Source organism: Mya arenaria, chromosome 10 (assembly GCF_026914265.1).
Source record: "Mya arenaria isolate MELC-2E11 chromosome 10, ASM2691426v1".
NCBI classification, from domain to species: Eukaryota; Metazoa; Mollusca; class Bivalvia; order Myida; family Myidae; genus Mya; species Mya arenaria.
In genome coordinates, this window is record NC_069131.1 from 55,543,288 (window position 1) to 55,555,857 (window position 12,570).

The following is a 12,570-nucleotide window of genomic DNA, read 5'->3' on the forward strand; positions in this document are numbered from 1 at the left end:
TTATTAGACTTTAAAAGTATTTTTTGTTCATATGGATATTTTGCTCGAAACTAAGGGAAATGGTCCCATTTGAATAAAACCATTTTTAATGTTTTCTTCACACATCAGGGCTTCTAAAATTTTGGAACCTAAATCGGTCCAGGCACACATCAAGCCACCCCCCCCCCCCACCCACCCCCCCCCCCCAAAAAAAAATACACAACAAAAAAACACACACACAAAAATACATTTTTTACCCGAATATTCTCATGAAAAAAATAGTTTGAATAATATGGAAGCAAGATCCTGGCTATTAAAATTAGTTCTTTATGACCTCCTAATGAAGATCACTCAATTGAAGGCAAACATTTATATTACAGCAAAACTGTTTTCTCATCTATTATCTTATCAATCTATCATTGACAAACAGTCATTTTTTCAATCATTTTTGATACCAAATGACAGTGAATTCAATTTAATTCAATAAAGTGTTTTTTTTTAACCCCTTAAACAGATTGACACTATCATTTTCATTTATTTACATGTAATATCATTTCTCTTAGATCTTTCACTATCAAATCCCACTTTTTCTTATTTAAAACAATGGTTTCACCTAGCCTTTTGAGTAATAAAATCTAAAGAGAAAAATCCTCAAGTTCAGTCTGTTTCTGTGCCTGTTAAATGATGTTACATTTTCTTAATACAATGACATTTTTTAGCCCTTAAGTTAAAACAAAATCTAACATTAACTCCAAACAAGTTCAAACGCATCCAAGCCTTCAAACATCTTTCCACTTTTCCAAACAATTTTTTCTAGCCCTTACTTAGGCCTAAAAAAAATTACATTTGGTTCGGGTTACCCCACCCTATCTACGGAATAGGCGCCGACCCTACCGTTTTTATAATCAGTTCGAAAAAAAAAAATGAAAATATTTTCTTCTTTTTTTTTGTTTTTAAATATGGCATTCAAAACCTTAAATGCTTATACAGGAGATAACTTTAACACCATTCTCCAATGATGAAAATGACATTCTTATATACAGCTAAATAAAGCCCCCCCCCCCCCCCCAAAAAAAAAGCCTATCTACCCTACCTATTTTTGAAAAGGATGTAACCCTAATCAAACAATTTATTTTTTTAGGCCTTATAACAAATCAAACAATAATTATAACTTCCATCAAGTTCAAACTCTTTCTGCACCTTCAGACGGCTTGCTTTCACCTTCTAAATCCTTGGTGATGGTTATTTTTTCAGATGCATCTCCTTTATTATCATAGAGAGGAAACTCGCAGCAGAAGAGGCACTTGAGGGGGTGGGGTAGGCAGCCGTAGCAGGCTGGAGGTAGGGGGATTAGCACACTGGTTCGGTTCTTGTACGCTACATAGGCTTCATTTCTGAAATTTATGTAGGTTTTAGTTGATAATCGAAACAGTATTTCATTTTACAATTTAAATCGAGCGAAAGAAGTTTGAATAACATGATACAAAAATATCCAAGTTGTTAGTGTTGAGTATGTATGCATCTGCAAATCTTAGAATATATATATATATATCTTAAAGGGACTGTACACCAGAGTGTTGTATCCACTGTGCTACGAAGGTTTACCCTAAACGATTGGAATATTTAAGCTATATACCTAACATGGTCATAACATTGACTAGCCAATCACGCATAAGGAATGAATTCTACTAGGTAGACGTACCTAGTAATCTTTTTTAATGGAAAAATACGGAAAAACTGCAAAAAATTAATTAATTGTAATTTATGTGGTACTTCAGTTATTGAGTTTCAATGCATTGTACACATCGATACCAAGTCTATGTCAGTTTTCAACAATTTTCTCTTTTTTTAGCTGTTTCATCATACAGAGTACAGCCCCTTTAAAATATGTATATATATCTTAACTGCATATATTTCAATTTTGAGATAATTGTTTAAAGCGAAAGTACTTGAATGGCATGTAGCAAAAGTACTTGAGTATGCATGCATCAGCAAATCTTAAAATATGTATATCTTAAACTGCATATATATATATTTCAATTTTGAGATGATCATTTAAGCGAATGTACTCGAATGGCATGTTAAGCTATCAAAGATTTATATACATGCACCTCAATGCGCTCAGGTAATTAATATATTGAGAATAATATTAATTTCTGTCACACGCTTGTTTCATTTTAGAGCCAAGCTTTAACACTACACTACAACACTTAAATTTCTACAACCTTGTCACTTGAAATATTTTCATACTTGAAAATGCTGACACTGTCTTTACAGTTTTTGAACACATTTGTGAAGAATTCTAATAATTAATGTTTAAATACTGAAAAAAGTCACAATGGTTTGAACAACTTCCACTCCCTTAGTTACATTGGTGGCTAATGCAATTTAGCACATGACACATTGCATCTTTTTTAAAGAATAGGAAGACTAAGTTCAGACTGTATATCTTGTTTTACATAACATTGGGCTAATTGTTCAGAACATTTCTAAAGTTATTGTTGTTAACGTGATCGTTGTTAACTTTCAAATCTTTGATACTGTGAAAGTTCCATGGACACTCAAGTGATCAGTAGTTCTTATCACAGATATTAAAACAAATGATTTAGCTATGCTTGTTCTATTGTGTTTATACAATGTACATCAGCACATAATAAAATAGTTCACCTTCAAAAGTTAACAATGATGTTATTAACAATCTTGTTAACTTTAACAATGATTAGAACAATTGACCTTTTGTTTTTTTCTCCAACGAATTTTTATTTTGTGTAATGTTATAATTTTCACTCTGCGAATTAAGTGTAAATTTCCAATTTATTGCAGTGAATTTCTTAGTTACTGTAACTTACAGGAGATACATTGTGCTAAACACTTGAATAATTAAAAGACCAAATAATCACTTACGTATAATATCTCTCATCCGCTTTTTTCTCCAACAGCGGTATTCCACTCAGGAAAAGTAGAATGGCGGATATAAAAATAGGGGAGAGAACTGCAGCCCACTCTCCCTTGTAAAGTACACTTGTACTAATTATGAAGATGCCGATCCAAAGTAAGATTTCACCAAAGTAGTTAGGGTGACGAGAGATTTTCCACAGGCCTGAAATAGATAATCAAACATAAAATTGTAGAAAATATCTAATCTATTTAAAACTTTTATCATATGCTATCCAGTGATTCAAAGATGTTTATCAGTGAAATAAAAATGATATTTCACTGACTCAAAGAGTGAAAAAATTAATTTGATATATTTAAATGTTTTGAAAAATAAGCCTGTTCTGCTATTCAAAACAAACATCAGCACACACAGAACTGGGATACAATATTTACAATGTTTTTTTTCCAATAAATTGCAGTAGAATTTCTTTCAATGTTTCTTTTAGACCTGACATAAACAAAAAAATGTTTCAATTCATTTAACCTTAATAACACCAAACTTAAATATTAAACTTATAGAACTGATGTTACTCATTCAAATACAAGACAATCATACACGGAAAAAAAACATACATGTATAATAAAAAAAATACTTTCAATGTCACAGTTTATATTTCACCTCGTGAAAACCAAAGTTAATATTTCAGTCACGTGAAATATAACTTATGTTACTCACTCAGTGAGATATATCATGATCATACACTGAAAAACAAAACAATCCTTTATAATCAATATAATAGTAGCATATAAAGTTTCTGTAGATTAAGAGGGCCATTCTTAAATTATGTAGTCTTTCGAGTTTCCAGTAAATAACTTATTATTTATACAAATGATTTATGTGGTCTGTTTTTATACACTGATTGTTTTGAATGGCTCTTGTTTGTAATTATGTGGTAAATTCAATATCTAGCAAGACTGCCGAGGAGTAAGTACCAAAGCCGGTTTGTATTTGTATTAGTCAACAAAGGGGCAAGAATCAATAATTATTAAAAACCAGAGTTATAATATATTGTCTTACAACAGTCATGTGCAAAATTCCATTTGTATATTTTAAATGATTTTAGAGTTATGACAAAGGAGAAAAAAATTGCATAACAACCCTGACACTGACAGCAACACCAATTCTATTCAATACCTCAGCCTTTTTCTTCGAAAAACAAACAAGCTAAAACAAGCTTAAAGTAACGTTCATTCTTAAATAATGAATAAATGAAAATTGACAAGTGCTTTACATGATTAACCCACAAGTGGTTTAAGTACTTGAAATGACCCTTACAATACACTACAAACTATTTGTCCTTGGCTTAGTGAACGTTATTGTATATGTACCTTAAATCAATTTACATGTTAACATATTTTCTATGCCATTATGAACACAAAATCTGTGCTCTCTCATCAGCATAAGTACTCCAAATAATGATGCGCAAACTGATCACCATGTTTATTGTAGTGTTGGGAATCGGTTCCAATTTTACAATCGATAATCGGTTCCACTCAAGTAACCGATTATCGATAGTACAATCGTTTTTTTAAAATACTAGATAAAACCTTAAGTGAAGTTTTATTCATGCACATTATTAAACTCTTAATCATTATATGCATATATACGTTATGTCTATGATTGAAGTAATTAAGTGTTATATAAAAAATAATTCATTTTTACTTGCTCATTGTGGCTTTTATCTGCCATTTTGTTAAAGATAACGTCTGAAAACTTACTTATATTTTTATCATTTTTTTTTTTCGATGATCGATTGTAACCAAATACAATCGATTGTCGCCGATTTCAGGCCCAACCAATCGATTTTCGATTATAATCGATCATCGGAACATCACTAGTTTATTGGCAAATTTATTTGAAAAAAGAGAATATAACTATTGGTAGATAGAAAGTCACAGTCAATCTTAAGTCATGTCCCATGAATTGACACAAAAAGTCCACTCAAAAATTTGACAGTGTGCATTTTATGACTGATGAACATTTACAACAATTTAATTTTAATAAGCAATATATTTTGAGAAGTTCGCTTAATATGCAGGAAAATCCAAATCATTCAATGGCCCATGCATGATATTTTTTATGGAAGTTAATTTCTCTAAATTTGGCAAATGTACCATGTTTGTAAAGGCAAAATATATTAAAAAATTTCATAACAGTCTTGAGGTTGCAGACACTCCGAATATATGATCTCTGGATTGGAAAAACTGTCATAGGCATTTGTCTGCTTTGGCAAATGTATTCAAATCATCATCAAACATATTGTCCTTGAGCACCGGACATGCATCATTTTTACATTTGGCACACAGCTTTGACCCATCAACAGATGCATTTTATTAAGTTAAACCATAACATTTCACTTTAAAAATACCTTAAAAAATTACATTTCATCAGATATCACATTGCACAAGATATCAAGTTTTATAAGATATCACATTGCATCAGATATCATATTTCATCAGATATCACATTTCACAAGATATAACAAATGAAAAGGTATCACATTTCACAAGATATCTCATTTCATCAGATATCACATTTCACAAGATATAACAAATGAAAAGATATCACATTTCATCAGATATCTCATTTCATCAGATATCACATTTCAGCTTACCTGTATCACACCATTTGCCTTTATTGACTGGGTTGTTCCTGAACATAAACTTAGACTGGTCAGCTACTGCCTCACACAGTAAACCAAGCACAAACAAAACCAGTCCAACAATGTCCATCGCCGTCCAGTAGTCTCGGACCATGGCGTTGTGCTCGGCGTTGATCATAATTACGGGCAGACTAACTGTGAAAACCCAGACAGCCTGAAATAGGAAAGGAAAAGAGGTAAGTTAATAATGGCTTATTTTCAGCCCCACAAATGAAAAAAGATGCAAAAATGTCAGCTTGAAATCTATATAATGATAAAAAATAGCCGAAGATAATGCAAATAATACCAAGCATGTTCTATGTCACCATAGAACTCGATGAAAATTTGTTTACAAGTTGAAAAATGGGGATTTTTGCCATTTGTTTGTTAATTTGATGAAAATTTAAAGGAATGTGGCTACATATCTTTAAAGCAGCAAAATTTGTTTTTGCATAAGAAACATTGAAATGAAGGCAAAAAAAGAAAGCTGGTAAAGGATGCAACTCAACTACATGTAGAATATGAATTCTCGCAAAAAGGGAATTTTTTTTTTTTTCATTATTGTCTAAGAAGGAATCTTTTTTTATCAAGCACATTCACAACAAAATATTATGGACATTAAATATTTAATTTACTGTCAACAGTGGTTAAAAATAATACACCTTATAAGTATAAGGTGACAATTCCTGTGTACCTCTATATATGTGTACCCCTATTCCTGTGTACTAATATTAAAGTATTCTCCTATTCCTGTGTACTCCTATTTCAGTATTCCAGTGTACCTCTATTCCTGCGTACTTCTATCCCTGTGTACCCCTATCCCATGTGTACCTTTATTAATGTGTACCCCTATCCCATGTGTACCTTTATTAATGTGTACCCCTATCCCATGTGTACCTTTATTCATGTGTACCCCTATTCCTGTGTACCTTTATTCATGTGTACCCTATCCCATGTGTACCTTTATTAATGTGTACCCCTATCCATGTGTACCTTTATTAATGTGTACCCCTATTCCTGTGTACCTTTATTCATGTGTACCTCTATCCAATGTGTACCTTTATTCATGTGTACCCCTATCCCATGTGCACCTTTATTAATGTGTACCCCTATCCATGTGTACCTTTATTAATGTGTACCCCTATCCCATGTGTACCTTTATTCATGTGTACCACTATCCCATGTGTACCTTTATTCATGTGTACCCCTATTCCATGTGTACCTTTATTAATGTGTACCCCTATCCCATGTGTACCTTTATTAATGTGTACCCCTATCCATGTGTACCTTTATTCATGTGTACCCCTATCCCATGTGTACCTTTATTCATGTGTACCCCTATCCCATGTGTACCTTTATTAATGTGTACCCCTATCCCATGTGTACCTTTATTAATGTGTACCCCTATCCCATGTGTACCTTTATAAATGTGTACCCCTATTCCTGTGTACCTTTATTAATGTGTACCCCTATCCCATGAGTACCTTTATTAATGTGTACCCCTATTCCTGTGTACCTTTATTAATGTGTACCCCTATCCCATGTGTACCTTTATTAATGTGTACCCCTATCCCATGTGTACCTTTATTAATGTGTACCCCTATCCCATGTGTACCTTTATAAATGTGTACCCCTATTCCTGTGTACCTTTATTAATGTGTACCCCTATCCCATGAGTACCTTTATTAATGTGTACCCCTATTCCTGTGTACCTTTATTAATGTGTACCCCTATCCCATGTGTACCTTTATTAATGTGTACCCCTATCCCATGTGTACCTTTATTCATGTGTACCCTATCCCATGTGGACCTTTATTAATGTGTACCCTATCCCATGTGTACCTTTATTAATGTGTACCCCTATTCCTGTGTACCTTTATTCATGTGTACCCCTATCCCATGTGTACCTTAATTAATGTGTACCCCTATCCCATGTGTACTTTTATTCATGTGTACCCCTATCCCATGTGTACCTTTATTAATGTGTACCCCTATCCCATGTGTACCTTTATTCATGTGTACCCCTATCCCATGTGTACCTTAATTAATGTGTACCCTTATTCCTGTGTACCTCTATTCATGTGTACCCTTATTCCTGTGTACCTTTATTCATGTGTACCTCTATCTCTGTGTACCTATATTCATGTGTACTTCTATCCCTGTGTACCTCTATCCCTGTGTACCCCTATTTATGTGCTCTCTATCCCTGTGTACCCCTATTTATGTGCTCTCTATCCCTGTGTACCCCTATTTCTGTGCTCTCTATCCCTGTGTACCCCTATCCCTGTGTACCTATATTCCTGTGTACCTCTATTCATGTGTACCCCTATTCCTGTGTACCTATATTCCTGTGTACCTCTATTCCCGTGTACCCCTATCCCTGTGTACCTATATTCCTGTGTACCTCTATTCATGTGTACCCCTATTCCTGTGTACCTCTATTCCCGTGTACCCCTATCCCTGTGTACCTCTATTCCCGTGTACCCCTATCCCTGTGTACCCCTATCCCTGTGTACCTCTATTCATGTGTACCCCTATTCCTGTGTACCTCTATTCCCGTGTACCCCTATCCCTGTGTACCTATATTCCTGTGTACCTCTATTCATGTGTACCCCTATTCCTGTGTACATCTATACCCCTATTCATGTGTACCCCTATTCCTGTGTACATCTATACCCCTATTCATGTGTACCTATATTCCTGTGTACCTCTATTCATGTGTACCCCTATTCCTGTGTACATCTATACCCCTATTCATGTGTACCTATATTCCTGTGTACATCTATACCACTATTCCTGTGTACATCTATACCTCTATTCATGTGTACCCCTATTCCTGTGTACATCTATACCCCTATTCATGTGTACCTATATTCATGTGTACCTCTATTCATGTGTACCCCTATTCCTGTGTACATCTTTACCCCTATTCATGTGTACCTATATTCCTGTGTACCTCTATTCATGTGTACCCCTATTCCTGTGTACATCTTTACCCCTATTCATGTGTACCCCTATTCCTGTGTACATCTATACCCCTATTCATGTGTACCTATATTCCTGTGTACCTCTATTCATGTGTACCCCTATTCCTGTGTACATCTTTACCCCTATTCATGTGTACCTATATTCCCGTGTACCTCTATTCATGTGTACCCCTATTCCTGTGTACATCTTTACCCCTATTCATGTGTACCTATATTCCTGTGTACCTCTATTCATGTGTACCCCTATTCCTGTGTACATCTTTACCCCTATTCATGTGTACCTATATTCCCGTGTACCTCTATTCATGTGTACCCCTATTCCTGTGTACATCTTTACCCCTATTCATGTGTACCAATATTCCCGTGTACCTCTATTCATGTGTACCCCTATTCCTGTGTACATCTATACCCCTATTCATGTGTACCTATATTCCTGTGTACCTCTATTCATGTGTACCCCTATTCCTGTGTACATCTTTACCCCTATTCATGTGTACCTATATTCCTGTGTACATCTATACCCCTATTCCTGTGTACATCTATACCCCTATTCATGAGTACCTATATTGCTGTGTAAGTCTCTAACATACGAACAGAAAATGGATGCCAACATTTTTGTTCGGTTCTAAGGGTTTTCAGTGGAAAAGGCCCATAACACAGAGCAAGTGTTATGAGCCTTTATGCACATGTGTAAAGTGTGTACATATTGTCTTTGCCAACATATGATCAGTTTCATGTGAATTTTCAACAGATTTTTAGTTATTGTCAAGGATAAAGTTTTGCATGCTGCGGCTGCAACAACACTTAAAGGCTATCACAATAGTTATACATATAAACAGACTTGCTTCAAAGGTAAATATCACCAAGATCGCTACCTGAAATGTCCAGAAACCAGCAAATGCAAGGCAGTTCTCTCGTTTGTCGTCAAATCGCTTGTCTTCTCCAATCTTAATGATTCTGTAGAGCAGATAGCCGGATAGTCGGATTCCCCAGACAACGATACATACAGTTACCATGATTTGACGAGTAGCGTAGGTCTGTGAAAATAGCAAAGTACATGAACATAATTTTTTTTTTTTTTTTTTTTTTTCTTTTTCATAATTTATGTAGATTGTTATTCAAAAAAGTCAGGTTTGGTGTCTATTTAAGTCAATAAATATATAGTTTTAAATCATTTTTATTGGCAACATTTTCTGGGATCAAAAGTGATGAATTTAGTTTTGATCAAGGGGAAGTAATTACAATGGATTTTAAAAGCAGTCCTTAAAATTGACATTTTCACTGCAGTTTGAAGTGAAAATATCAAATTGGTATTTTCACTGTTGTTATTTCACTGATAAATCTCCATTTTCCCTTGAATAGCGTTTCAACTATTCTTTAATCAGGTTCATAGGTTTTATCTCCTGATTGGCTCCGTACTTATCTGTGTCTGAGACAACAGTCTTAAGACAATTCAACAATAGCTTCTTGTGAAACATAACATTTGGTGCTCACTCGTGAAGTATATTGTAACCTAAACTAAAACAAACAGTAATTCTGTAAAGATCTTTAATTATCAAAAGGCATAAAAAGGTACAATTATTATGAATTTAGAAGCAAATCATTAAAAATAAAATTTTAACATGCAGTACAACTATTTTAGCATTCACAAAGATGTGTGAGTTAGTAACATCTTATTAATAACATTTAGAAAGACATGTTCATGTTTTGGCATTTTTTTCTCCCAGTAATGCATCTAAAAACACTTATTAGTTTAACTATTTTACTCTGTGATACCGAAATTGCAGAAACAAATACATTTAAATTAAAAAAAAATATTCTACTTTTAGAGGGCACTGGGGTTCGAACCCATGCAGGTACAATCAAGGAAAAATTAGAAAACTGACAACAAAACCTCACGCCCACAAGGACTCAAACACAAACAAAAGGATAACTGAACCTTTAAGCCATTTGTTGAAATGCATTATTAGTAATATATGTTGAGGGGTTTCCGCTGTCAAAATCTTAGTTTTAACTCTCCTAGTAATTTGCCACACTTTATTTTGTCATACAAATAAGTGTATTTTACGAAAACATGAGCGAGTCCTTTTAATAGCACTTAAACCCAGAATGATCATTCGTCTACAACTAGATTTTGAAAAAAAACAACACAAGAGCTGTATAGAATATCAAATGTTTAAGAACACATTTTAAAAGAATAACACGTACTGTTTAAGAATTTGACTCTAGTTCTTACCTGTGCCATGAAAAAGCTGAGTACAGCCAAGACGACAAAGTTGGTGCCACCCGCAAAGTCCGTAACTTTATCAAATTTGCAGGTGCATGCTATCAGGAAAAACGTGAACTGCATCGCCACTGTCACAATAGCACACAGGGCTAAATTCCACTCATCTATTATGTACGTCATGATACGGCCTGTGTTGTTTTTAACTGATCGTATGAAGCCTGAAAAAATAGACATAACATTTTATTCAAACAAAAAATACTATTTATAAGCTCTGTATTCTTTGTTCCCATTATTTCCATTTTTATGAAATACCCCCCTTACAAATGTCTATGAATACGTGCAGATATTGGACTTCAGAAACCATCCAATAACTAAAAAATATTTGTACATGCATATTCGAGAACCATACCCCGGTTTGATTGCATTACAGTGCTGCCATGGACTATATTATCTATGGTCAGGTCCTCATCAGATATGCAGCTAGTCATTGCTTCCATTTGCGTTACTTCCCATTTTGGCAATACAGAGACATGTGTTACTGCCTTAAAATTTACAGCCATGACATTGACAGTATGAAACAAGCTAAAATTATGAGTGTTCATGGATACTTTTTTATTATGTATTAAGTATTTAAAAAAAAAAAATAGGGAAAAATTGTATTTTACAGTTATTAAAACCTTTTTTATTTTAGAAGATAAATTATTGGTCTTAGACAAATGGTCTAACAAAGAAAAGTTTGAAAACATGATACTTCCTAACATTTTCGAATACAAACATGTATGAATTTCAGACACCATGGCTGCGCAGTGCACTGGAGGCAGAAGCAACCCCTTGTGCATGGCTGTTAAGACCCCTTGAGTCCCGCTTTTTCCTAGACTCCCTGGGAGTTTTATAAGCAAAGGAGTCTACGAAGCTTGAACACCTTCTGTGAGATATAGAATGTCCCGTAGTGGGTAAAGATCAGTCAGTGCAGTAATGTATCTTATGTTGGTTGTTGGTTAAAGGCATCACCTGGCATAGCCACAATGATGCGAGTATACAGATCTTTTTTAACATTTGGATATTCATTTTGTTCCCTAAGCATAGAGTCGCCAAAACAAAAATCGTCAAAGACTCTGACTATGGACTACACCCGGCATACTTTCCCCAAGGTTTACTTCAGTAACTTCAGCTAATTAGTAATACAGCGCCACTGATCATTAAAATTGTCATGTCAAAAATTGATTCCTGAATACAAACCTGTGGTTTTCACTGTCACAGACTGAATAGTGTTGTCTGCTACCCTTTGAAAATAGCTTATATAAATTTATAACTTTAAAATTAACAACTATTTCAGCGTATGAAACACAGATCTTACAATATTGTAAAGTATACTTACCCTGTTTCACCAAAAAGCAATATAGCTACTTTGTTGCACGGTTGTCTTTTATGTTTTATCAAACTTTATGTAAAATGTCAAAACTAATCAGTACATGTACTTGTTGTTTACATTCTAAAAATAGTAAGTCACGTGTTTTGTTACGTAAGGGGGATACAGTAGGCAGCTTACGTCCATGAACATAACTTTTTTATTACAATATAAGAACACATCAACAACAACTTCAATTAAAATTCAGTGATGTTTTTCTATTTCTTTTTTATGATTGATAAAGTAATGTTGAAATCAGAAAATATATCTTTATTCTGTTATTATCGCTCTGTTAATGTTGTAAGCAAATAAATATACACGGTTGGTGGAATTACCGGAAAACGGAAAAGAACGAATAAATGGACAACACTTTATTTTTCACAAATATGT

At 34.1% G+C, this 12,570-nt stretch overlaps 1 protein-coding gene across 1 annotated transcript; it reads right to left on the reverse strand.

Annotated features, from left to right (window-relative positions):
- Positions 1 to 1,049: 1,049 nt before the first annotated feature.
- LOC128206388 (uncharacterized) lies at positions 1,050 to 12,256 on the reverse strand. The gene is made up of 6 exons (XM_052908794.1): positions 12,151 to 12,256; positions 10,782 to 10,990; positions 9,421 to 9,582; positions 5,532 to 5,733; positions 2,884 to 3,079; positions 1,050 to 1,373 (listed from the first exon to the last, which is right to left on the reverse strand). Exons 2-6 carry the CDS (start codon positions 10,950 to 10,952, stop codon positions 1,163 to 1,165), a joined length of 942 nt encoding a protein of 313 aa, XP_052764754.1. The 5' UTR covers positions 10,953 to 10,990; positions 12,151 to 12,256; the 3' UTR covers positions 1,050 to 1,162.
- Between the last annotated feature and the right edge of the window lie 314 nt (positions 12,257 to 12,570).

Coding starts and splice junctions, on each gene's coding strand:
- LOC128206388 (XM_052908794.1), bottom strand. CDS start 10,952: ATGACGTACATAATAGATGAGTGGAATTTAGCCCTGTGTGCTATTGTG. Junction 9,583..10,781: donor TCAGCTTTTTCATGGCACAG/GTAAGAACTAGA, acceptor CTATTTTCACAG/ACCTACGCTACTCGTCAAAT. Junction 5,734..9,420: donor CTGGTTTCTGGACATTTCAG/GTAGCGATCTTG, acceptor TTCCTATTTCAG/GCTGTCTGGGTTTTCACAGT.